General features: G+C 39.6%; 1 protein-coding gene across 1 annotated transcript; it reads right to left on the reverse strand.

The window, feature by feature from the left end:
- Positions 1-1183: 1183 nt before the first annotated feature.
- LOC139735557 (3-hydroxyisobutyryl-CoA hydrolase, mitochondrial-like) lies at positions 1184-27323 on the reverse strand. The gene is made up of 9 exons (XM_071646315.1): positions 27185-27323; positions 13211-13391; positions 12134-12218; positions 11183-11316; positions 10203-10427; positions 8027-8113; positions 6410-6550; positions 4693-4812; positions 1184-1651 (listed from the first exon to the last, which is right to left on the reverse strand). The coding sequence occupies exons 1-9, from the start codon at positions 27211-27213 to the stop codon at positions 1505-1507; spliced, it is 1149 nt and encodes a 382-aa protein (XP_071502416.1). The 5' UTR covers positions 27214-27323; the 3' UTR covers positions 1184-1504.
- Between the last annotated feature and the right edge of the window lie 200 nt (positions 27324-27523).

A 27523-nucleotide genomic window follows, 5' to 3' on the forward strand; every position in this document is an offset into this window, starting at 1 on the left:
GGCTTAATTACCCTAACAATGTCTGAAAATTAGACATATTACTTGTACTTGCACAGTTCCATTTTGCCTTGGAAACATCCTCTCTGCAGCAGCCTATTGACTAATTGACAGTACTTACACTAAATCTCCAAATTGCCTGCAACTTCTCAGCGACTCACCAATTACCTGCATCATATCTTACCACTACCACAAAAACTTTAAGTCAATCTCCAATCTACACGCCCCTGATCTGCTTTCCTGTTTGGCCGACTGGACATGGTTACCACATGCTACTAGAAGCTTTTTTGTTGTTGTTCATGTTGTTGACATGATGACAGAGAACAAAAATCGTTTATTGTGACAAATAAGCGCAATACAAGGACAACAGCACAAGAACATCTGCAAATACTACTCACACTAGCAGACAAACAAACAAACAAACAAACAGACTTGAGCTTCCCATATATGTTGTAGCGGATCATTTCTGATGCCAAGTATGGGGTCCACAGTAACAAGAAACTCCAAATATTTTCAAAAATTTGGAACCTCACAAAAATTCAGTGCATTTCTGTCAAAAACCCAATCGCTGGACTGAATTGCATTTTATTTTCATAGTTACCTGAACACTCTGTCCCGAGTTGTGCTTTGAGAGGTAGTCATGAAAATTCTTGACACAAGATAAATGAATGGGTAACTACGGGGATGGCAAGTCATTCAAACAGCATCTTTGAAGTCCTAAAAGGAATTCTATAGTCTACAGCTGCAAGAGAGAGTGCAGGTGTGGAAGAAAGAAAGAGTAGAGCAACATGCCCTGGCAGGGGTAGGGAGCTGAACTTCTCGATTTCTGAAAACTAAAGCTCTGTTCGCTGAATACGACCATCAATCATGAACATTCCAGTGTTTTCCCTGGCTTGGAGAGCATGCAGTATAAACACAGGACCCAGAGTTTGTTGAACGACCAAATGTGCCTATGGTGTGAATGAGATGGTGTAGGGTCGATACGGCTTGCACAATATCACATTATTGCTTTGTCACAGAAGATTTTCACATCATGATTAAATGGAAAGAGATAAAAAGTCTTTACTAGCAAAAATCTGAATGGTACCTTACTCATGAACTGACACAAATAATGTTCTCATCAAACCTCTTCCAGACTTCATATCATAGTATCCCTTGCTTCCCATGCCTGTAAACAAGCATTCACCCAATATGAAACAAAGGGATGTCTGAACAATGCCAGGCTCAAGCTGGTACGTCATTCATTATTCAACATAATAGAAAACCTTGATAACTGTAAATTTTATCAACATTTATTTACAAACCATGTCTCCTTCATTTCACCTTTTGTGTCCCTACACTGTAATTCACCGACATTAATTTCAGGCTAATTTGATGCCACCACATAAAAAATAGAAGCTTTCTTCATAACATTGGACTTTAAATTCCATCCAGCTCCATGCACACCACAGCATTCACAATAAATTGTTGTCAATGTTTTGGCACCGCGCAGCGCCCTCGTTGGTCATCAAAGAATAAGCTCGTCATCAAGCGGTTGAAAGTGACTCATTACAATCTGCTCCTTCACGCCCTCCAGCGTGTCGGGGGCCCACTTTGGGCTGTGGTCCTTGTCGATGAGGACGGCACGCACGCCCTCATAGAAATCGTGGCCCCTCTGGGGATTCAAAGGACAGAGGTGTGAACCATTAAAGCCACTATTTAACACTGGAAGGAGTGATTAAACAAAAGTAAGAATTATCACATTTTATACATATGTATAGTTCAGCTACATCACAAAACACCTTACCGTACAAAAACTTCGCAATAAAGCCACAACATAAGGAGATATCACTAATCATCTCAACAAGCCGTCATGGAGATGGTTTATTCTAGAAATGGTTTTTAATAAAACTATTGTTAACATTTCGTATATTTGACAATACTTAATACCCCCGTCACACTAAAGGCGGAATGAGCCGGAATGCTGTTAGAATGAAAATTCTTCCTGCATTCCTGCATATTCGAAGTGCATTCTAATATTTCTGACGACCTTCTGAGTGCGTTCCAAACATTCGGGCCCATTCTTATGGCCAGCCCGAATGTTTTACCCATGCTTAAAACATTCGAGGAGCATTCGAAGTGGAGAAATATCGATCTGCATTCGAAGGGTATTCTAATTGGATTCTGATTGCATTCTAAATATTCCTACGGCATTCTAAATATTCCTACGACATTCTAAATATTCCTACTGCATTCTAACAGCATTTTAAACAATCTGACTTCATTTCGGAACGGTGTTGCACCTCAAATTCTGCCAAAACATCTCAAATGCTCAAATGCTTGTACATTTACTTCCAGTTAAATACTGGTCAGTGAAAAGGCTAGAGTAAAGATTAGAGTTGGGTTAGGTTTGGAGTTAGAGTTTGGGTTAGGGTGGGATTTCACGGAGCACGCGAACGTTTTGCGAAGGACGCGAATGGCAAAATCCAGCATTCGCATTTTGGTCTGCAAAAGATCGCCAAACGAACGTGAGGGTTCGGAAGCGTCGTCAAATGTTCGCGAATGTCGTTTTTACTTCGGCGAGAATTTCAAAAAAGTTTGAAATTTTCTGCGAACCTTTTCCGCACACTTGGTCGTGATTTGCTCGTGAATTGTTCTCGAAAGTGTCTTTAAAGCCTCGTCATATGCGCAAGACCTTCGCAGGACACGCGCGATGTTCGCAAAATGTTCGTGAAACCCCAAACAGACTCCGAAACTTTGGAGAATGTCTCGCGTATGTTACGCGAAATTTGCGAAGTTTTTCCGATCATTTTACGACGTAATCGCAAACTGTTCGCGTACCTTTTGAGACATTCTCGCGAACGTTTAGCGCACGTTTGGGGGATGTATGACCTATACTTTTCTACAAATAAAAATCGTAGCATACACCTAAACATCAAACAATTATTAACAACTATAGTAACAAAAGAAATTAAAGACTAGCAAAGAGAAAGAAATGTTTGTTTTACAAAAAAAAAAATCGCAAAATACAGTTAGAATTAATCTAAAGTATGTAAAATTTCATTTAAAGTATAGAGATTATGTGTTGGAGGAACTGCAAAAAAAAAAAGATCATATGCTTTACTTGTGGAGATACGTCCTAGGAAAAAATATAGGCAAGCACACAATAGAAAAATGAAAGAAAAAGAAAGGAGAAATAGAGGAAAGAAAAAAATTCAACTCAAGACAGCTTCCACCTCTCCTTGGGTACATTTTCTCCCATGATTATTGAAAAATTTTCGTTGTTCGCATTTCCGTCGCGTGTTCTTCGTGTACGTAACATGCTGTACTTTAGCAATGATACACACGACATTCGCACATACGTCGTGGAAACTTCGCACAAATTGCGCAAGAATAGTTTTCGGCTTCATTGTCGGAAAACATTCGGAGAAAAACTTTTCCGAATGTTGGATTTTGTCATTCGCGTCCTTCGCAAATCGTTCGCGTGCTCCGTGAAATCCCACCCTTAGGGTTAGGATTAGGAGTAGGGTTAGCGTCACGGGAAGGGTGTGGGGTAATTGCCCTCTCGGTCAAGGAGGTCTTGCTGGAGGACAGCAATCTGTAGCAAAGCAACATGGTCCAAGGATGATCGGGTTGAGACTGGTGAAAATCACCATTTTATATGCTATTGGAGACCATTCTTGACACAAACGGGACATTCGTGTTGCATTCTAAGTATATTCTAAGTGTATTCTAATTTTGTGGGCTGCATTCTGTTTGAATTTGTGAAAATTCAAAGTATATTTGGTAGTCATTCCGGGAATGCTCTGAATGCATTCGAAATGAGTTTGTACTGCATTCGAGGCGCTTTCCGAGTTTGTACTGCATTCGAGGCGCTTTCCGACCATCAGACTTCGAGCAGCAATCGAACCGCGCACGTGCGGCATTCAAAGTGCTTTCTAAAAATTCTGACCGCATTCTAACAGTATTCTGAATATTCCTACAACATTCCAAGTACATTCGAGCAGCATTCGAGAGCTAATTCATTCAGAATGTGCAAGAATGATTCGAAAAGGGTTCGAAGTGCATTCCAAGCATTCGAATAGCATTCCCTACCAAGCTGTCAGAATTTGAATTTTTCTCCCGAATGTGGCGCGAATTTTGAAAATCCTTAATTCCAGCTGGTTCTGCTTGATTCGGGCTGATTCCGAACTAGTGTGACGGGGGTATAACATTGACTATTCTGACTAACATTTTCAAGCCTCATTTTATGCTTCATTTTGAAGCACTGAAGCTATTATTTGTTTTTGTTTTTCGTATCTGCAAATGTTCGCAAGGGGGTTTTAAGTGTCAAAATTTGCCACAAAACTGCTAATTGTGTTTCTTTTCTCCTTTCCTACCTTCGCATTCAAAATTGAGGATCTCCAGAAGGGAAATTGTGATTACATTAAATTTTTGTTAAACCGACTTCACTTCTAAAGACTCTTTCTCATCCCCATCCCATCCCCCCCGCCCCAAAAAAAAAGAAGAAGAAAAGAAACAAGACTGAAATTATTATGAGGCTCTAAGGGTGGAAAGAGCTTTACAGCTACACAGCAAAAATGACTTTTGATGGAAGAAAAAGATATCGTTTTGAAGCTTTAACCATGAAATTCTCATGATCAATCCTACTAATCCACGATAGTGGGAGTCTGATACAAACCAACCAGGGGAAGGGAGTTAACATGTAAGACTTACAATGCATCCCTCTGCCATTCTGTACTCCATTGACAGGACATCAGCCAGGGAGAGTTTGCCGCCCTCTATCAGCTGTCTGTGGGTAATCTTCATCGACGTAGGTGACATCTTTTTCAGTGTCTGCAAGTTTACATTATACCAAGAATGAGTTCATACAGTATTCACTGTTCACTCATTTGCACTTATCCCTCTAAAAAAAGCAACAACAACATATACATTCACTTCAATAATTCCATGAAGTCATCGTCTAAGACTGATATTAAATTGACTTGTTTTTATTTCTGCTATTATTGTCTGAAATCCTATATAAGAGGACTTTCTATGATGTATAACCTTATGGCTGTGTGACAAAATATTGGGATTTCATAGTCAACAACAAATGGTTCCAAAAGTAATGCACACATACACGCATAAAGAGAGGAAATCTTACTAATGTCACAATAATATTGGATTATGTCAAACAAGGCAGGAGAATCCTACTGATACTGAAAGAAGGGAAGCATGTGCAGCACATGCTAGTAAAAACATTTTTTGTTATCTAGACCTCCAACATTGATATACTAGAAATGTCGCTACAGCGACTGGTTATACCCCCCCCCCCCCCCCCCAAACAACATTTCATAAGCTTTGGTCAAAAAACTGAGGAAGTAGTTAAATCCGCAAGATCTTTCCTTGATCTTCTGCCATTAATATGCCGTTACCATGGCAACGTACTTTCGGGTACTGTCGAAAAATGCGTCTTGCACATCTACAACCAAAGGCACACATCTGTACCAAGTTTCATGGAAATTGGGCAAAAACTGAGGAAGTAGTTTGCAACACAAAATTTTCCATCATTTTGGCTCATAATATGTGAGCTGTTACCATGGCAACATACTTTTTGTCACTGTCAAGAAATGTGTCATGCTGACCTATATCCTAAGACAAACATTCAATATGAATTCCATGAGAATTGGAAGAACACTGATGAAGAAGTTTTGCCATGAAGCATTTTGCCATATATTTTACCAATAACATGCCGTTACCATGGCAACGCACTTTTTGCCACTGCGGAAATATGTGTCTTGCACATTAACATATTCTCAGATGAACATCTGTACCTAATTTCATAAAAATTGATCAAAAACTGTGGGAGGAGTTCGCGACGCAAGATTTGTACCCATTTTTGCCCATAATATGCCGTTACCATGGCAACGTACTTTTGGGTACTGTCAAAAAATACGTCTTGCACATCTACAACCCAAGGCACACATCTGTGCCAAGTTTTATGGGAATCGGTTGAAAACTGAGGAAGTAGTTCGCGACGCAAGATTTGCAACGGACCGACCGCCCGACCGACCGCCCGACCGACCGCCCGACCGACCGTCCGCTGATTCCTATATACCCCCTTCATACTTCGTTTGGCGGGGGTATAATAATGATAATATGAACTCTAAACTCTACTACCAGGTATGAGCTAAACTTGTGAAATTTCATTGTGTGTGTGATTTGGGACTGCTTTCAAAAACTACATATAAATGCTAATCACGTTTCTTTATGAACCATAGTTTTCCTGTTCAAAATTCTTTGAATCAATATCTATGTGGGCTTCACTTTGAAATGACCTGCTGCACGATGCATACATTGGATAGGCCTGTCACATTAGACATGTCTGAACATCTATTTCTTTAAATAAAATTCATGACACCAGTAGTCTGAGGGTGTGACTGAAACTTACCTCCAGTTGTTTTGTGGCCCACTCCGACCCATCTTGCTCCAATTTCTGAAAGATCTCCTCCAATGACTCCCCGTCAAACAGCCTATCTATGTGTTCTCTATGGGGCTCCAGGGAAAATGGCTTGTCGACGTCAATTGTGCACTGCAGGGAACATGCAAACGAATGAAAGCTCAGTGCAGTTTTGGCCATGAAACTTTATTGAGAGAAATCGACTGGAGTTACAGTGAAGATGGTTAGCTGCCTGCATTCCTATATCTAAATAATTGATTGCAAGAACTACATCGTGGTGCCAGCATTATAGCTTTAAGATGCAGAATATGCAAGAAATAAAGTGAGAAAATGCTCTTTTACTTTCTAAAAACAGAAAGAGCATCTTGCCTTGTGACAGAGGGATTACTGAGGTTTTACTGAGCCTAGCACCAAAAGACACGCCAGTGTTAGCCAGACATTCTATTATGTGAGCCAACTCATAACTTCCACAGGGCCGACATCAACTTTTTCCTCTACTTGTGTGTCAACCAAGTAAAATCATCAATTTTCAAATTCTTACTTGCTTAAAAGAAAAAGTATTAACCCCCCTTCCCCCCCCCAAAAAAAAATAAATAAATAAATAAAGCGGCAATGTATACATTGACTTGAGGAGCTTCTGATTTTCATATCAAAGTCAAAATCTGACTTGCTCATATGGGCAAGTAAATGACCTTAAGCCTTTAAATATTTTCATTTGCCCAAATACAATTTTACTTGCCCAAGGCAAACAGGTAAGTAAAAGTCAAACCTGCTTCTGTAAACTGTTGTAATTGGAAACTTAAGCACCCTCAATTTTTTGTGTTAGGCCAATTTCAGTTAACTTTGCATGCAAAAATATTTTGCTTATACAGTTAGCCCCCTGTTATCCAGCCATGTCGGGACTGGTGCTCGTCCGGTTGAGCGATGTGGCTGTATATGGGAGAAACAATGTTTATGTATATATAAGTACAAGTAGGCGGCTGACCCGGTGGTAGCTATATGTACGTAATGTACACTGCAAGAGTAGAGTAATTTATGCTAGCATACTTGCAATCATAGTCCTGAAATTGAAACATTTTACTGTAAGATTCATAACATGCTCCTGTAGGGGACATTATGGGTAAATTGCAGGGGTCGCACTTAACTTTTTTTTTAACTAGCCAGGCGGACTACTTAGAATCAATTTTGACACTAAAGCAATATTTTGGCTAGCCAGACGGACTAGTAACTTCAGAATTTTATGATTTTTGGCTAGTCCGACGTGATTTTGGGTGGCCAATGGCCAGCAGACCATCGCCAATTTCGAACCCTGAAATTGTCTGAGTTTTGTAGACATTTCAATTGTGTTTGAAAATCAAAATTTTTCTTACTTTCTTACTTTCTTATTTTTTTATTTTTATTTTTTTGTCTTCAGTGCTTGAAGGCATCCGGATAGAGAAATCCAGATAAGAGTGGGCCACATAATTGAAGTCAGGACTGTATATGTAGTTTTGTACCTTATTCAATATCTCTACTAATGTTGATATGCTACTGATGATTCATTGAGCCTATGACTTGAGAAGATTTTCATACCACAAAATATTCTATGTTCATAGTAACAGACAATACCTCTTGGTGATAACGTTGTAGAACTTCTTGGATCTGGGCATCCTGAGGTGATGGCAGTTTAAGTAGCTCTTGTTCCAAGTCAGACAGCTGAAAAAAAAAATGAATGTTTAATAAATTTCCATTACAAGTGAACTCAAACTAAATATTCACATCCCTTGCTTCATAATTTGGCTGTATTACTTTAACCTTGCAATGACAATGGGCACGGGGATGGGTTGGAGTTGCGCAATCATAAAAATGGGAACTGATTTCATGACACATTTTTCTTTACACACACAAGTAGAATATTCTGAGGTGATAGTAAAATGTTATCATTCCAGCTACTTTGCACAAGTTGATGCAACAAAAATGGCTAATTAATGAAAGTATGTGAAATCTGAAAATGTCATATCTTTCTTCCATCACGTACAATTTTGATGGCATTGCAACCATTTTGCAACCATCTTATTGCTCTGATTTCATTCTCTTCATGACAGTCAACTTGACCACAGAGCAAAATGCTCTTTACATTATACAAATAGGGCACACTCTATGATGCACTATGCAAGATTGTAGAATGATAAATGCTAAATCATCCAAAGTGCTGTTTTGTTTCAACAAGGCCACAGCAGGCCGAGGCAAATAAAACTGTATGAGGGATAACTTAGTACAGTACTCTCCGCGTAATCGGGTATCGCTTAAACGGGTACTCCGTTTAATTGGGTAGTTATGTCAGAGTCAGTTCCAATGCACATTGAAATTCCTCTCCGCATAAATGGGTAAATAATATTCTTCTAATCTAATTTTTACCCACATTTTATCGCAGATATAACACTTTAAGGATTCATGCGTGTCAAAATTTCCACGGCTAATCGCATTCTCTGCTTAATTTGCAAAGACCGACCATTTGGGAAGTGATTAAACATGAAAACACATGTACACGTACCGACTTGCCACACGAAAACGAACATTATACATGTACCTGGGCACTCCCAATTGCATAGACAGACAGGAGTTGAACACACTTGCGCTCCTCCCTCGCTCCGCAACAACATTCACCATACGAGAAGTTTAAAACGAAAATTAGGCCATGCACCAGCTCCATGCATAATTTTGCTTTTCCCCAGTCACTTCTCAAAAAGTAACCCGACGTTCTACGTTACTAGTGCACGCAAAGAGACGTGTTCATTTCGGAAAACGCCTGCGTGTTAGCGAGGAGTCTATACGTCAAATGACAAAGTTTTCTGAAGACAAATTTGTCCGTAAAAAGAGTGTAAATTAGTGCTCGTGACTGAGCAAGTGTAAGGTATGTATAATGTGCCGTGCAAGCACGCGTGTTAAGCATACAGTGGTGTTTGGTGCAGTGTACAATGCATGTAAATACACATTGTGTGTGTCAATTGTGAATGAGACATGTTCTTCTGTTAATCGGGTACTCCGCTTAATCGGGTAAGAAACGCTCTGCCCGAGCCTACCCGATTATGCGGAGAGTACTGTATTTGGAGTTCTATAGTCCAGTACTGATGCATCAATAGAACATGCCCTAATTGTTACAGTAAACAGGCCCCTCAATCTACATGGACTTTATGTAGGTCTAGGCTTTAGAAGTACTAGATCTAACATTAAACTCACCGTACTGTTGCACGCAGAGTAACGATAACCTTGTTTACGTACAGCTAGCACATCTGCATATGCGTATTGCTGAGCAGACTTGCGTATAATGAACTGTTGCTTTCTGCGTCCAGTGCTCTATGCGCGCATATGTCGTTTGGCCTTGTCCTACTATGTTCCTCGCTGCACGAATCTCTGCATAAACACAGTGTGGGCGTGATGTAAGCATTGGCATGACCGTGCCACTATACCAAAGTTTTTTCACAAAAAAGTGATACCATCTAACTAATCACAATGCATATATTACTCCACCTAATACTATCATCACATCAGATAGTAAATTTTCTCCTATAATATGGTCTATTTGAGTGTGTTTATATAAATTCCACATCAGAGCCGATCAGTATACACAATCAAAGTTCCCGGGGCTGGCTAGCTGAGTATGGTGCCCTGTCTTTTGGTGGCAGAATATATCTTTTTGGCTAGCAAAGCCTTTCAGTTTCTTAGAGAAACCTGCCCACACCCACTGGCTTTCAGCTGACTATAAAAACCTTGTAGACTTGTCTCCATCCCATTCAACCCTCACCTTCTGAGCTTCTATAAAGTGGGTGGCGATTCCGGCGTGGAAGACATCACGGCCTTTCAACCTGTAACCGGTCAGCGAGAGGTAGAGCCCCAGCTTGCCACTCAGGCGGGGGAGGAAGTAGCCACCCCCGACATCGGGGAAGAGACCGATGGCAGTTTCAGGCATGGCAAACAGTGTCTTCTCTGTGGCCACACGATACCTGCCGTGGACTGACAGCCCAACACCCTTGAGATATGGTGGAAAAAGAAAGTCAAGAGGTAGACATATAAATCTAGACTAATCTACTGCAGTGTATGACAAGACAAAGCGACACGTGCCTTCTGGAAATACTGTTCATAGAAAATACCATCAATAACACATTATACAGGGAGGCTTCCATTGCCTAAATCTATGCCAAAAGTTATATAATGTGTGAACAGGCGAAACTGTGCTCCTCTCCTTTTACATATAATGACTATATTCCTCCCCCCCCCCCAAAAAAAAAAAAAAAAAAAAAAAAGATGGAAAGGCGTAGACCACTGCTTTAGGAAACTTGCTAATTACACAGACTTGTTATTCTAAAATATGTCTTCATTCCATTTCATTGGCAGTAGACTAATTCCTACTTTTCCTCACCATCATTAGGTCCAGCAAGATGAATACACTATTCAGTTTGGGTACATACAAGAAGTGCTGCTGGCATGGAACAACTATGTACAGGTTGTGAGTTACACAAACACTGCACTTAAGTATGAACATTTAAACATGAACTTGGCATGTTGGGATGAAGGCTTTGAGAAGACTTGTCTGTTGGTGGAGTTTGGGGGCATTCCTGGTCTTGGTTGTCTATTGCAATGCTTCGCAAGTTTCCTCACAAGCCAATGTGAATTTTTCTTCAAAGTAAAGAAAATATTCTCTGGTATGAGATACGACACAACTTGGTATTCACTTTGGGGTAGAATGTTTGCATCAGAAGCTTGACAATGAAAGGCTGCCCTCACCCCACCCATTGTGATTCCGTGGATGAATGCGATGTATGGAATCCGCATCGTGCCGATGGCGTGGTTCAAGATATATTCGTTCTTGAAGAAGCTGCCAGCTGATGGATCGCCAACCTTGCCTGCGTCTGTCACAGCTGTGCATGAATGGAAATGAAAACACTCAAAAGTGAAGCTGTTTAGATTTTCACAGAAAATCATTCACGAGACAACTTTAGAATAGGTAATCAAGTTTTTTCTTCATCATAAGAGAGTCAATACATCCTGCTATCTCAACACAAAAGCTAGCCAGGCTGTAAATGTCCACATTCATGTGCAAAATGGACATTATGATTAAAAAACAAACAAACGGAAGATATGCAATGCTTTAACATCCATTGTTGATTCAATATACAGCTTATGTTTTAATGGTCATGTCTGGACTGCTCTTTGGTTATTGCTTCCAGCACCAGTTATAAGGAAAGAGCTACCACACCACAATGAATATCAAAAGTGAAGGTGTAAGTCTGTCAAAACATGTGTCTCCATAGGAATGCTGGAGAATGCATTAGTAACAGCACTGAATTTGCATCATGTAACATCCTTAAATGGATACCAGTATTGAATTGTCCTATTAAAGCCTGGGAGTGTTGTATCCCTGTGCCTTTGATCTAGTCAGTTGTCTCAACTGTAGTACTAATGCTAAGTCTGTTTTCATGACAAATATAGCACATACACAGTTCTTCTCATTCAGATTTGATTGAGGGAGAAAAAAAAATTGCACTGTCCATAAAAAAACCAGACTAAATTCAAGAGCAATCAAGTACTAATAACACTTGATTGTACACGGGTGACTGCAAAATTGCTATTTATCACAACCCTTTGGTTTCCATACAATTCTGTTCACACATCACAAAAGTGACATTTTGACTTCAGAATGGAGCATGTCAACAGTAGAGGTAAGAAGACTAGTACCTTTGATGTCTCCTCCTGCACAGAATGCCTTGTCCCCTGTCCCCTTCATAATGACCATAGACACTGTGGGGTCAGCACACCACTCCTAACAAATGAAGGAATATTACACAAATACATGTCAGCATATTTATGATGTAAAATTACACGAGACATACATATCTGCAGTTAACTTTACTAACTATATTGACTTCTATTGTTGGAAAAATGTGCATAAGGATGATTCTATAAAGTATACAATAGACCAGATTACTATTGTTTTCAAATTCGTAATTGCTTTCAAATTCCATGCACATTTCCATCACAAAGTTTACCTCTGACAACCCTACAGCTTGCTGAAGGCTTGCTGGACCTAATAACAACTACATGAAGAGTGCATTCCTAGCGATATAAAGCTCAAAAGAACATCACTTTGAATCTATATGCAACAGGTGAGAAAAATGGTTAATGGTTGGTTTGTAAGGATGAAACATGCACACACTTGAATACGTTATAAACTTTTGTACTTTCCCGAGACAACAGCTCCACATTCTGTAGATAAACATTGGTTCATTTCTATATAAAGGCCATTGGGAAGGGGACAAAGAAAGTTTTCAAACGTTGGTTGTCCCAGAGGTAGCATCTGGTTGTCCCAGAGGTAGCATGAATACCGTAACTGATAGTTATCAGTAGCACCTGACTAGCTCTCAGCGTGGGAGAAGAGGATTTAGAACTGGAACATATCTTAAACACAAGTAATGTCTAAAGGAAACATACAGTGTATTTAGTAGAGGTGGTAATGGGGGAGTAAAGGGCTGATGGAGAAAGAATTGAATTGAAATCAAAGGAATTGAATTTATTTGTTTCTATGCAGCTCCTAAATGAGCAATGAATGCTCATATGTGAGCAGCCACAGGACTAACAAAAGTCCCCTCTGGGAACCCTATAGGGGGACCAAATTTGGGTAATGACGAGAAAGTGCCTTGCTTGGTGTCACAACCATTGCAGCCAGGGGGACTTGAATCAAGGACCCAATGATGCACCAAAGCCACAGCAGTTCTCCAAGGTCTATGCCTTTGAGTGCAGTGGAAATTGACTCACCCTCAGTTTTGGAGTTATCTTCATCACCATGGAAAGGTTGAGGGCATTGAGGGCCTTTGGTCTGTTTAGTGTGATGACTCCTGCTGAATCCACTCTCTCCAGAACGACATCTTCCTCTGCACTCGTGGTCGACGACATCCTGACGTGCCGTAAGACAACGGCAGTTCTCTGAACAGAAGCCCTTCACCAAGATAAAGAGTTATAACACATGAGTGTGATTATTAACCTTGCATATTACACATCATGTATTGTCAGATACACATATCAATTCTATTTTGTCTTCTGGAGGCTTTCGGGTGTCACAACAGGTAGGAGATATTGTTCTAATTTCTCAGTATTTCAACAAATCAAGAGGAGTTGCAATAAACCCATACTGGTAGATAGTACTATTCATGAAGAAAGGTTCAGTTTCATAAGATTGTAATAAAAATAAATTATCATATATCATTTGCAACTTGACCTGAAAGGATAAATGATGACAGCATTGCATCTGACAGTGGATCTAATGCAACCTCGTATGAAAGTACATGGTAATATGTCAAGCAAAATAAAAAAACAGAGCTGACCTCATGCATTTGCTCATTTTAATTCACAAATGTAATTATTTTAACTTTCAGGAATAATCAAAATTGTGTTCACAGGATTCAAATGTTGGTGATATATCCTTCTACTTATTTCAATATCCCTTCCTTATTATGCAATTTAACTGTTTTCTTTCCATCAACTTGAACTACACGTCAGGCCAAGTTAAAAACAAAAGAAATGGTAAAAGTGCTTACTATATTGTCTATTCACATTACTGACGTAAATATACAAAATTTGTGTTTCTTGACCCCACCTGCATCCTTTCTGAGTTGTCGTATAAATTTTTTGATACCAACTCTTTTTAGTTTTGAGTGATTTAACTAAAACAGTCCTTCTCTCATTTGAGTAAATTTGTCAAATTATTGTTTGTTTCAGAAGAGACTAATGAAAGCGTTTGATAAAGTATACGTAAGTTGTGTATAGTTCTACACATCTGACAGTGTGAAGCCATGTTGCTACTGTGCACAAGCACATATTGTAGGGATGTGAGGCAGTCCCAGGTGAACAGCTCATGTGCACTACTGTAAAAGTTGAAATTTTCACAGTGTTGAAATTTTGGCGCATTTCGCGTAACCAGAAGCTAGCGCGAAAATAAAAACACGCGAAAATTTTAGCGTGCCATATGTCCCAGTAGTTGATGTCTTGATTCCGCGGAATTAAAAACATGTGAAACTCTTCTTACTTGGCCAAGCGCGAAAAATTAGTCACGCGAAAATATCCACTTTTACAGTAACCTGAGCACTTTGATCTCAATACATACTCTCTCAGGAGAGACTAGTCAAATTTGAAGATACCCAACCTCATCATGGATCGGCAGTTTTTTAAAAAGCTTCCCAGCGAGTAACCAAATTTGTAGAACATCATCAAAGTACCATGGCAAGTGTTGTCATCGTCACAGCACTCTATAAGCTGTTATTTTGGGAAGGGTTTAATTTTCATGCATTTCATGAATCACAGTTGGATTGCAAAAAATGTCGCCTTGAGCTAGGGGAGATGCGTTTACCAGAAGCATCAGGTACATCCATTTGGGAGAGTGCGTCGCAGTCAATTCATGAAAAGAACATCTCATGTGCTTGTCACCTTCTCATCCACAAAAATATCTGTATGCGAAAATAACAGCTTATACAGTAACTGCTAAATCAGTGTGAATATTCTCAGGTCAAGTAAATTCTGATGGGGTGAAAGCCCACAGAGAATGCCTTGGCCTACATCATACTATTGTCTATATCTCCCCCATGCATGCTTCATGCATGATTGCATGATTGATGTTTGACCAGGCACTGATGGGGGTGTTTTTACAAAGAAATCAGTTCAGATTGAAGTCATGCGTAAGTTCCCAAATCATGCATAACTATATGCAATTGTATCCTGTTCAACAAAGCTCTCAGTTACGTGTGAGTTTTGTGCAGGCCTCACGAGTTATGAGTACACTTGTAACTTAATGCATGATCTATCAAGTAAAGCCATGCAGAGACTTAATAGGCTATGGCAGTGTAATGCTCAATCCACAATAGCAGCAAGCTCACTAGCATACTGAGTAATTTTTAACTCCAATCATTCACCTGTTAAATCTTATCCAGAATGAGGAGGAAGTATTTAAAAACCTGGAATAGTTGGGTTTTCTTAGTCCTGCACCATTCACTGATCAGTGATCAAAACCAAATGTGAGTTGTTAAAACAAAATCTTTGCTCCTGGCTTTTTAAGTTATGCTTCTAAATGAGAATCTTGAACTTCAAACAATGCAGCTTTAACGTCTTGTTTCATCAAATACGTGTCAGGCCAAGCAGAAGAACAAAAACATGGGATTCATTTATTTACACCACTGATCTGGTCTCTTATAATGCATCTACCATAGTGATACATGTGATATAATTTCGTATTGGATATACCAGGTAGCAAAAAGGTTTAGGTCCTCCCTCATTGCCTTTCTCACAAATACTGTATTAGAAACAAATTTGTATTCTTGATTTTGAAGATCTTAACCCGTTGAAGACGGACGGACTTTGCTACAACACGCATTTGATTTCCCATCTGACACCTACCCAAGTATACTCGGGACTACTCCTCAGGAGGTTAAAAACAAACAAACAAACAAACAAACAAACAAACAAAAAACAAGAAAAAAAAGAAGAAGAAATAGTAAGATATCAAATAGGAATGGCATCCCTATATGACCATTATGTAGGCATGAAAGTTAAGCTGCTTTGGTAATAAATACCCTCAGTAATGAAGCAAAACAGTTGTCTAACAGGTAGGCACTATGCACTGGTGATCTGTCCAATGACTCACGGCCTAAGTGTTGCCGCTGTGTAAAGTAAGGAGAAGAACAGTCCATCAGATATGGACAACGAACAATATACTGTAGCAAAGGCTTTGAAAGCTGAAAGAGTGTCTTGGTGTACTAATGATGCATCATAGGTCTGAATGCATCAGTAGGAATTGTGTGCATTTATTAAAGTTACTAAAGAAAGTTCGACCACAAGGCAAACCCAAGTTGGGTGTAGACCAAATTCCATAGTTACTGCACGCTACTGACATTTCCTACTGATGCACAAAGACATGTGCATCATCTGTTTTAAAGAGAGGGGGTCATTTTTTATTTTTTATTATCATTTTCTTGCTAGAAATCCATTTTTTGATTATGCAACCTGATGGCAAATTTACAGGATGTATTTCATTTTGTCTCGACAACAGACACATACCGCATGTACATGTAGTACTTCAAGCCATGCATCCAATAATTACCGGTTGCACGGCAAATACCGGTAGGCATTTCTTACTGAGATGGTAAAAGCTTGCTTTGTGTGCAAAGTCTTGCTACAATTATTGTGCAATAACATGTATTTATAAAATGTGTTCAAGAATGTAGCCAATAGGAAGCGCTGAAATGAGTCACATGTGCTTCCTTTATTCTAGTCCCATTGCACTGCGTGTTAAATCCTATTGCCGATCGTCTGTGCGAGCGGCGGCTCCTTTGAATTGCATGCATACGCGCTGTCAATCCTGTAAACAACTTTTAGTTTGGGCTGCCGGCCGGCCGGCCTTTCTTCCCTTGTGCATAACATGTGTGGCGTACGTATACTCTTATATACAATGTACGTACATTTTGTACAGTACAGTAGACCAAGCGTTGTGGGACCGGACGCGTACATGGAGTCACTTTGAAGGGCAAATCCAACGATTTAGCAGGTTAATTCTCACGCCGTTTTCAGAGTATGTTGTCTAGTAGGCCTATATGAGGAGTCTATATCAAGTCTTTAAGGTAAAGGGTGCATATTCTATGTAAAATAAGTAAGTTTCATACTTGCCAACTCTACCGCTTTGGGCGGTAGACTACCGCTTTTTAGAGGTTTTGACCGGCTACCGATTTTCTCTTCTGATCTACCGATTTTGTAGCAAACCTACCATAAAATTAAATGGAAGTCATATTTTCCCTTCATTGTGCGTTGATTCCCTAAAATAAGCTAGTAATTAGAATACTGATAATAATGTCAAGGAACTCGTTCCTCAAAAACGTCGTATTCAGCCTTCTAATATGCACACATGACTATGCACACTGCAGTGGCGCACAAGTCTCTATCATAACGTGCGTGCAAGACTTAATGTACTGTACACGTGTACGTGTAGCTAGAACCACGCATAATAGTAATGTTTTGGTAGCTCACGTTCTGCAAGAGTGAATGCTACGAATGGAAACCCTCCCAAACACTGCAGAAGAGAGCAAAATCTGCCACGTACAGGAATCTCACAGCCAGGTCATCTGCTAATTAATTTAGATTTGGTGAGGGCAACATTATGTCTTATTCATCAAACTAGCTCCACAATGGAAAGTACACTATAAGGGGATAAATCATTTGCCAATATGTTTGATTACTTTTTCACATATGCTTAGCCTACAAAAATTATTTACCAATATGTCTGATTTTATTTTTATATGCATAGTCTACAAAATAGTTCATAGATTTACATGGATTATATGTTTTTTATCAATACCAAGAACCCTTTAAAAAGGTAAAAAATCATGCACCAAATCTCATATTTTGATATTGAAAAATAAAAAAAGTCCACACCGCGGGAGGGGGAACACTCCCCTCCCACACTCCCCCCCCCCTCGCGCGCAAGCGCGCTCGGGCTTGGTCACTTCGCTCCCTCACAAAACCTACCTCTTCAGGATTTCAAAATGTTGGCAAGTATGAAGTTTTCATGCGGGAACTTAAGTGTCCGGAAACCCAACCCCCCATCATACTTATACTGTATGTGCGGGATTTCCGAGTGTGACGTGCGTAAATGTTTGGGACGAACATCTTCGGACATCTTGACCCACAAAGGTACGTGAAAAACGCTGAAAAATGCTGTTAGTTTTCGAATTTTCGACCCATTCTATAAAACAAATGATGCACAGGATTATTTCGTGGCGTGTATCCTGTGCATTATTTGTATAATAGTAGTTATGTTCAGACGACAAGCCCTAACCTCGAGGTTAGGACACCTTGAGGTTAAGCTCTTGCCCCCTAACTTCGACATGTGGCCACACGACGAATCTTAACCTCGAGGTTACGAGACCTCAAGGTTAAATTCCTACCCCTTTGAGTGCGTTGATTTTTGTGTCCACACGGTGCTTAACTACGAGTGGGGACCCCCGCGGCTCGTGGTTAGAGCACTAACCATAAGATTTCTTGTGGCTCTAAACATCAAGCTAACCTTGAGGTTAGCTAACTACGAGTGCGTATTCACGGGCCCTAACTACAAGCTCTAACCTCGAGGTTAAGGCTTGTCGTCTGAACGTAACTAGTGTCTATTGCTAGTGGGGCAACGTGCAGCCGATACAAATCAAAACACAGCTCTCTACCAATGAGATCGCAGAATTTTCTTGACCCATCCTATGATAGTGTACCAACATGGTGTACATTGTTCCATACACTAAGTCCAGACAAATGCAGTGAGGACGTGCATGAACTAAGTATCTTTCACTGCAGTCTACATAAAAAGTCATATATTACTGCTATGTATAGCTTCCCTTAAGATACAATAATGAAAATGAGTTCTCTTACCCAGTCTCATGAGCCATATCTAAAGCAGGTTTAGTATCATTTAGTGTGCCAGCGGGGATAGAAAATGAGAGTTCTAATGAGTTCTCTTACCCAGTCTCATGAGCCATATCTAAAGCAGGTTTAGTATCATTTAGTGTGCCAGCGGGGATAGTTTTGTATACCTTGTGCAGTGAATTCCTCTACTGCAAGCCATTCATCCATATTACTGCGATGGTTGTATCAAATTCCAGCTGAAATGCACACTTGGACTATAACCTCTGTACATTATAGGCGTACCAGCACTTAGATGACTTAAACACTTTGTTGTTGTTATCATTATTTTGATTAGCTGCTCAATACAACTAAACATCTTCTGCCAGACGTACCGATACTTAACTTTTTACATTCAGTACTATATCTACAGCACCTACATGTACCATATGTTCTAAGAGCAGTCATGAATTACTGTACTACACAACAGTATAAGTGGATCTGTGTTCACTTTGGCGTTTGGGTAAACATTGATGTACCGCAGAACCTCCCAGGTAAGTCTGTGGCCTCACAGCTATAAACAACAAATGCTATTGATGCTTAAGTTCAAACAAGGCTCATGTATTTCTCTGAAAAAAAAAGAACATTGTTTACCTATCTAAATGCCTGCATGAGCCCCCCACCCCATTTTATATAAATACTAAAACATAAAACCATTCAATATAAGGTGGGATATTCAAGTATAAATCTGTGAAAGTACCCTGGGTTGAAAAAATATTTGAGGATAAATTTGCTCTCCTAGGCCCCCACCATGTCATGAGCTCTTTAGGCAAGAGATACACACAGGGCAACAGACAAGATGAGAATGCATAAATGTAGGCCCTACATACACTCTCCAGTATGGAAAGAACAATGAAGAGACTATCTTGAGCCCAAAATAGCTTAGCAAGTGATATGGTCATCCCACAGCCCTCACACCAGCATTGCACATCCCGTTATCAATTGCCATGTTGACTCACCATTTTGGCCTGACAAATACTGCAGCAGGGGATTTCAAACAAAGTGATGCAAATAATCTGATATTCAGTTCTAAATTGTATAACATGCCGAGCTTAAAGGGATTGTACAGTACTGGTTGAGGTACCAGTAGAGATTCTCGTTTTGAACATTCCTAAGTGAGATAATGAAAAGCCTCTTACGAAATACGAAAGAGCATCTTATTTTGAGAAGGATTCAACATTTATTTGATGAAAATTGGTTTTCAAATGGCTGAGATATCCAAAAAAGTGCTAATAGTAAAAGGCGACATGCCACAACTTTATTAGGATCTCTTTGTTTCACTTTGTTTTTGGATATCTCATCCATTTCAAAACCGATTTTCATCAAATAAACTTTTGATACCCCCTAGAATTGAATGCTCTTTGACATCTCATAGAGTGGTTTCTGAATACCTCGCAAAACGCTAAATGCTAAATCTACACCTCTCCCAGAACTGTACACACCCTTTAAAAGTAGCTGCCTGGATGTGCAGCCTGTAACACATGTAGGCAACATATCTGGTCCGACATGACAGTTGTAGCAACTGCATTTAATATACATGTAACAAAGTGCAAGTTACATTTAGCCACCTTCTACATTTTTGGACAGATGTATCAAAGAGCCTCATTTGTGCAGTAAGGACGTTTTTTTTTTTTTTTTTTTTTTTTTTTTTTTTTTTTTTAGGGGGGATTAATTTCAGTTTTTTCCAGTCATAACTTCTTTTCTGTCGTATAAATTTGCTCAAAACTCTTTTTGCCAAGTACCCAACACTTGCTAACAGGTTATTTAATATCCCAATACGGTGACCATATATAAAAAAAAACTAGAAATGTCGCTACAGCGACTGGTTATACCCCCGCCAAACAACATTTCATAAGCTTTGGTCAAAAAACTGAGGAAGTAATTAAATCCGCAAGATCTTTCCTTGATCTTCTGCCATTAATATGCCGTTACCATGGCAACGTACTTTCAGGTACTGTCGAAAAATGCGTCTTGCACATCTACAACCAAAGGCACACATCTGTACCAAGTTTCATGGAAATTGGGCAAAACTGAGGAAGTAGTTTGCAACACAAAATTTTCCATCATTTTGGCTCATAATATGAGCTGTTACCATGGCAACATACTTTTTGTCACTGTCAAGAAATGTGTCATGCTGACCTATATCCTAAGACAAACATTCAATATGAATTCCATGAGAATTGGAAGAACACTAGAAGCAGTTTTGCCATGAAGCATTTTGCCCTATATTTTACCAATAACATGCCGTTACCATGGCAACGCACTTTTTGCCACTGCGGAAATATGTGTCTTGCACATTAACATATTCAGATGAACATCTGTACCTAATTTCATAAAAATTGATCAAAAACTGTGGGAGGAGTTTGCGACGCAAGATTTGTACCCATTTTTGCCCATAATATGCCGTTACCATGGCAACGTACTTTTGGGTACTGTCAAAAAATATGTCTTGCACATCTACAACCCAAGGCACACATCTGTGCCAAGTTTTATGGGAATCGGTTGAAAACTGAGGAAGTAGTTCGCGACGCAAGATTTGCAACGGACCGACCGCCCGACCGCCCGACCGCCCGACCGCCCGCTGATTCCTATATACCCCCTTCAAACTTCGTTTGGCGGGGGTATAAAAAAAAATTAAAAGCTGTACTTCATAGAATTGCATGGAATGAATAGATATCAAATACAAGTGCATTGATAAGGTTGTACTGTATCCTTCTGTTGTCTCATTCCTATTCAAAGGACTCTCATTCCTATTGTTCTCTTTTCCCAAATAATTACCGTACAGTACAATAGTACAGGCTGTATGTCTTGTACATTACTGCATATCAGTTATTTTACTGTTGATACTTAGTATTATTTTTCTCCCTTCATCAGTAAAGAATTGACCTTTGGCAATATTGGGGGGGGGGGAAATGTATCAGCAGATGTATGTGCTATACTGGCTTCTATTTTATAGCTTTCTCCATTTTGAAGCACTGAAATTCTCGATAAGCTGAACACCTTACAGATACAAATACCTTGGGCCGTATTCTGAGAGCTAATTAAGTGTCTGATTAGCACTTAATTACCGAATTGGTATTCTGAGAGCATGATTAAGTAGGGGGTTTATTAACTACCATGACAACAAGCGTTTTGGCGGGAAGGACCTGCGCGTTTGCGCGTATCAATGCGCGTGCATATCTGAGAGGACTTAATCACAGAGTTAATTACGAATCGGTATTCTGAGGGTGTAATTAAGTATGAAAGTTAATGGAAAACTTAATGATACCAAAGAGAGTCATTAACTACTCCGATATCACGCATTACATCGTGTTTTCTCTGCCACAACGATGCTTACCGTCTTCGGTAACCGAGGAGCGGTTGAATCTTGTTATCATGGTATCCGTAGAATTCAGAGAAAAAAGAAATATAGCCGATCTTCGAGGAATTTTGTCATTTTATGTGAGCAAAGAGGTTGAGATCTTCGCGTGCGTAGGTGAGGGGTTGTAATCAAATACCGGAGTGTGCGCACGGAGCTCTTGGGTTGTAATTACAGGGGGCATGCAGGAGCGCGCATTGAGGGCATATTTGCGCGTGTAGTCATCATTTTGGCTTCTAACAACGCGTCTGATTGGATGGAATAACAATTAGATGGGAGGGGCCTAAGATAATTACAGGGGACTTAATCATACCTTAATTACGTCCTCAGAATACCGATTTTGTCCATGATTAAGGGCCTATTAACTTCACGACTTAATCACGAAGTTAATTACAGACTTAATTACGACCTCAGAATACCACCCCTTGTCTTTAACACAATGCAGTCACTCTGAATCTAATCACTGACATTTGAACAAGCAATCACCCTGTATCTTCCTACTGCCTCACTTTCCGTTTCCTGCCCGATAGACTGTTGACTCTAGGTTACGAGTAACCGGCTATAAGTCTGTCAATTCCTCTTTAACATGAACAAACTGTATTGGTAATACCCCTGTTTGCCATGTCCTAGACACAATGAATAAACATATGCCATAGATACAATGATTACACATGCCAATGCCATATTGAAGGATAACTTCATTCACTGTTTATATAGTTTTGAATACATACACTCACCACAGCTAACTGACAAAGGGTTACTGTAAAAGTGGATATTTTCGCGCGACTAATTTTTCGCGCTGGGCCCGGTAAGAAGAGTTTTGCATGTTTTTGATTCCGCGGAATCAAGACATCAACTACTGAAATATATATATGGCAAGCTGAAATATTTGCATTCTTTCCTTTTTCGTGCTAGTTTCTAGTTGCACGAAATGTGCGAAAATTTCAACTTTTACAGTACTTACCTTTTTGGTAAGAGTTCTAAATGTACATTCACATATTAAAGAAAAAATATATGTCATGCATGTTGCACACACTGCTTAACATTGTACGTAGGCCCTATGTACACCTGTACTAGAAGTTACATTGTACCTTATCAAATTGTGGAAGATATTACTCTTGAGTAAGCAACCCCAAGTCCTGGGTATTACGGACAGAGTTAGGTTTGAGTACCTGGTATGGTAATGGTTTGTAGAAATAAAGACCAGTGGGGGTATAAATAGAGAGCGTTTCTTTCATTTCATACACCTCATTATGAGGAATACTTTGACAATAACTAGGCATTAATTGTCTGGCACTTTGTACGGTCAGTAGATTTCTAATTGTCATATGATCCCTCGATCCACAACATCTACACACATGTCCACTCTACATGATGAAAAGAAGAAAAAAAAATCTGTATGCGCTTTTTGACAAAATTGCGTTTTAATCAACTGATGTGCAGCAACCACCCTAAGCACAAGCGCCAGCAGGTTCACTCAATGCAGGGTTGCTGCGCAGCTATCGGCCTGATTTGACTTGAAATTTTCAGTCCTTGTTTTCTGAGCCTCTCGCCTCTCCAAGCACGAATCGGCCCCATGAAACTGAAGTCTGACATCATTTTACAATTATTTCCATGTAGGGTATGAATACACCGTCCACAAGGCAAATATGAAATATTTCTGTCAGTGAATTTTCTCGCCAGACACATTTCATGGCTCGGATTTATCATAAAAACAACTCTCAATCAGACATTTTTCTCAAGCTGCTTTGATAAGAATTTGTAGCCGGTATGACTACATTGTCCACAATATCATCAAACCAATGTGCAAGAAATATTCAATTTAGAGACACTTTGATGATACATCAAGGCATGACAATGTGTCGGGCGAGAAATGCGCTGACAGAAATCTTTCATATAAATTTGCGTTGTGGACAATGTAGTTGGATCAGGCCGAGTCGGATAGGTGGCAGCAGCCCTGCATTGAACCCACAGCGAACCCACTGGTACTCATGCTTCAGTGAGTCACTGCACATCGAATGATTTGAACAGAATGTGATTTCTGTCAAAAAGCGCAGACAGAATTTTTCTTCTCTTCATCACAGAGAGTGGACATGTAAGCAACAAAAATCACTGTGCAAACTTGCGACAATTTATGTGTGAGATACATAAGGATTAAGGCAAAAATTAATGTAAACTAAAGCTCTAGGATCCACATATTAACTTTCTCACAACCATTGTGCACATGACCTATCGCTAGCTTTGTGGCAGGGATTTGAACCTGCAATCCCGCCTCTAGAGGGTGAGGGTGGAGTTTTGCCCCCCCCCCCATATGAACAGTGAAGTTTTGACATCAATAATAATAATAGAATTTATTGAATAGTAGACCTATATTATCTAATCAGACAAATAAAAGGGGGAAATTATCATAAATGAGGAATAGATCTCAGGAATTTCAATGATTATACACACAAGCAGAAAAGAGAAAATGACCATCACCACATCACTATATGAGAAACGTTAGAGAGAAGGGAGAAACAATTTGACTTTCGCTGTATTACAGTGTGAAAGGGTACATGTTGTAGCCTCAAGAAAAATACAACATTACGAAAAGATTGGCAGAAAAAAAAAAATTGTGGATGAATTAAGAAGAGAGGAATATTGATTGAATATATACAACTTTTTATAACAAATACAGCCATTTTGTTACTGTCACTATGAAAGGTAATTTATCATACACTAGTAGTAGATAGTGGCCGAAAACTCCCTCAAAAGAAGTTTGTCACATTCAGACTGTTGCCATAGTAATATCTTACCACAGGTTCAGTTTAGTATACGTTATGTTTGGGGATTTTATACACTATTTATTTGTGTATTCATCACTTTGGTTCAGTCATTTACTTTTTACCTAAATCATAAAAAATGCTTACGTGGCCAAATACTCCCTCCCTTACTCTAGGCCCCCTAAACATTTTATTTTTTTGTATAAAAATAGTCAACTGTCCCTCTTAAAGGACAAGTTCACCTTCATAAACATAAGGATTGAGAGAATGTAGCGATATTAGTAGAACACATCATTGAAAGTTTGAGGAAAATCGGACAATCCGTTCAAAAGTTATGCATTTTTGAAGTTTTTGTGCAGTAACCGCTAGATGAGAAGACTACTGCAATGTGTGAATAACTTAGATGTCACATGCGTACAACAATATAAGGAAAATATAAAGAGAATTTCACAAAATTTCATCTTTTGAAAAAAGTACACATTCCCCAGACTCGTTATCGACAAATGTTATGGGTAATATTATTCCCCCTGCCTTCAGAAAGAGGCAAGTCAAGTGCTCTTTTATTATGCGAAAAAAGTGAAAATATGTTGAATTTTCTTTACATTTTCTTTATACTGTTGTACGCATATGACTCACAAGCTGTAGTAGTCTCCTCATCCAGCGGTTCCAACACAAAAATTTTAAAAATTCATAACTTTTGCATCGATTGTCCAATTTTCCTCAAACTTTCACTGATGTGTTCTACTAATATTGTTGCATTCTCTCAATCCTTATGTTTATGAAGGTGAACTTGTCCTTTAATCTTGAAACATAATCTGCAAAAAAAAAACACACACAAAAAAAAAAAATCTCTCCAGCAGTAGAGCCTACTGTGAGCTGTAGTGTAAGCTAAAGTGATCATTCGGCTTTTGTGTAAAGTGTAAAGTGATAATTCGGCTTTTGGGTATCTCATCAGCTACACCACAACTTCAGCACACAATAGTCATGATAGTCATGTTTGACTGAGAAGCGCCAAAAAAAACAACTTGTCTTAGATAATTAATCGACTGGCTTATTCATTAATAGCTGGGGTGAATCATCTAAAGAGAATGGAAAACGCCACTAGGTTCTTAAACACAAAACAACTTATGTGAATCTACAATTTCTCTAACTACACGCAGCGCTGGCGACAGCGCTGCACCTCTATTCCTTCGCGGACGTTGTTATCGTTCACTGTTTCCTTCATGAATATCTTTATTAATCGTGGAAAACTAAAATATAAGGAATTATCGTAATCTATGACCATCATTCAATAACCGGTATGCGATTTTTTGTTTAATTACGTCTAAAACTTACCGAAATCTATGGCTGAAATCAGGTCTGTAAACGTCCTTACTGCTTCACTCCTCATCTGCGTGTTATATGAATGGCATTCACTCTCGTATACTACAACGTAGGTAGTCGGGGCGGAAGTGATGAGATAGTCGGATGACCCCGACTAAAAAAGTTCAAATCATTGCTGGTGCAGCACGCGCGGATCTACTACAAGCTTTACGTAACACATGAAACGCACGGGCGCACGGGCGTACGTAAAAAGCAACCACTTCTGAATGCGCATGCGTGGTAGTTTGTTGCTTTTGTGAAGCTCTCGAAGGAAAAGATGCCACCGCACGATCTACTCCGAAAAATTCAACAATAAGGTCTGGATACCAACAAAACGCCGAATTCAACTCAACCATCAGGAAAATACGCTGTAGGTAAGTGTTGCAAATTATATTACTCTTAAAATCATACAAAATAAAAGGTATTTTATGTGATTTTGCCGTCAATAGTGACGGTCGTTTACAACGTTGAAACACTAACACATGTCAGACCCTGTGCGCAGCACAGTGTCTGGTCAGGCTACAATTTCTCATGAGCCTACGGCTACTCTTATAATCGAACAAGTAAGTAGAATTGGTAGAATCTATACTCATTCCACCAGGGTAACAGGGACTTGTTCAAATTGAAGGCGATTCGAACACAACCCACGCAGGCCAGGGTTTGTCCTCATTACTACTACAATAATACTACTTTATTAGTGTATCAGGGCTCACAAGGCAAGCTTATCAAGGTCAAGTGCATCTGTGCACACACGCAACACGCTGCACGCGATACCTGACCCATTGACATGACACGAGTAGAAATACCTAAATAGAACCGACGTACCTTGTCAACATTAATCTCGGCGCCAACATGGTCAAGGATCAGCCCAAAAACGTTTAAAAATGCGGGCAAACTCCTGATTCTAAAATGAAGGGTTCTATCGATCGAATCTGACCGAATAAAATCACGCTTCAGTTCAAGGCAGCTGAGCTAGCAAGCAGGGCAGGGCCGTAGTAGCACGCAAGGGGCTTATGGACAACTTGTTTTGGAGCGTCAGGCTGATGCAACGGGTTTGGTAAACTGGATTGGGCCAGAACCATCGGCTGCGGATATCACGCTCATTCGCAGAAGGACACCACGTAGATCAGAGAAGGCCTAAAGACGAAGGCAAGACTAAAATGG

This window comes from Diadema antillarum, unplaced genomic scaffold (assembly GCF_040938485.1).
Source record: "Diadema antillarum isolate AM-2024a unplaced genomic scaffold, OU_Dant_1.0 seq00000585_RagTag, whole genome shotgun sequence".
Lineage (NCBI taxonomy): Eukaryota > Metazoa > Echinodermata > Echinoidea > Diadematoida > Diadematidae > Diadema > Diadema antillarum.

Bases quoted from the DNA above. Each gene is read 5' to 3' on its own strand.
- LOC139735557 (XM_071646315.1), bottom strand. From the start codon at position 27,213: ATGTTGGCGCCGAGATTAATGTTGACAAG. The intron at 13,392-27,184 runs GTACGTCGGTTC...ATCTTGGTGAAG, and splicing joins CCGAGATTAATGTTGACAAG to GGCTTCTGTTCAGAGAACTG. The intron at 4,813-6,409 runs GTAAGTTTCAGT...GTAAACTTGCAG, and splicing joins GGGCCACAAAACAACTGGAG to ACACTGAAAAAGATGTCACC.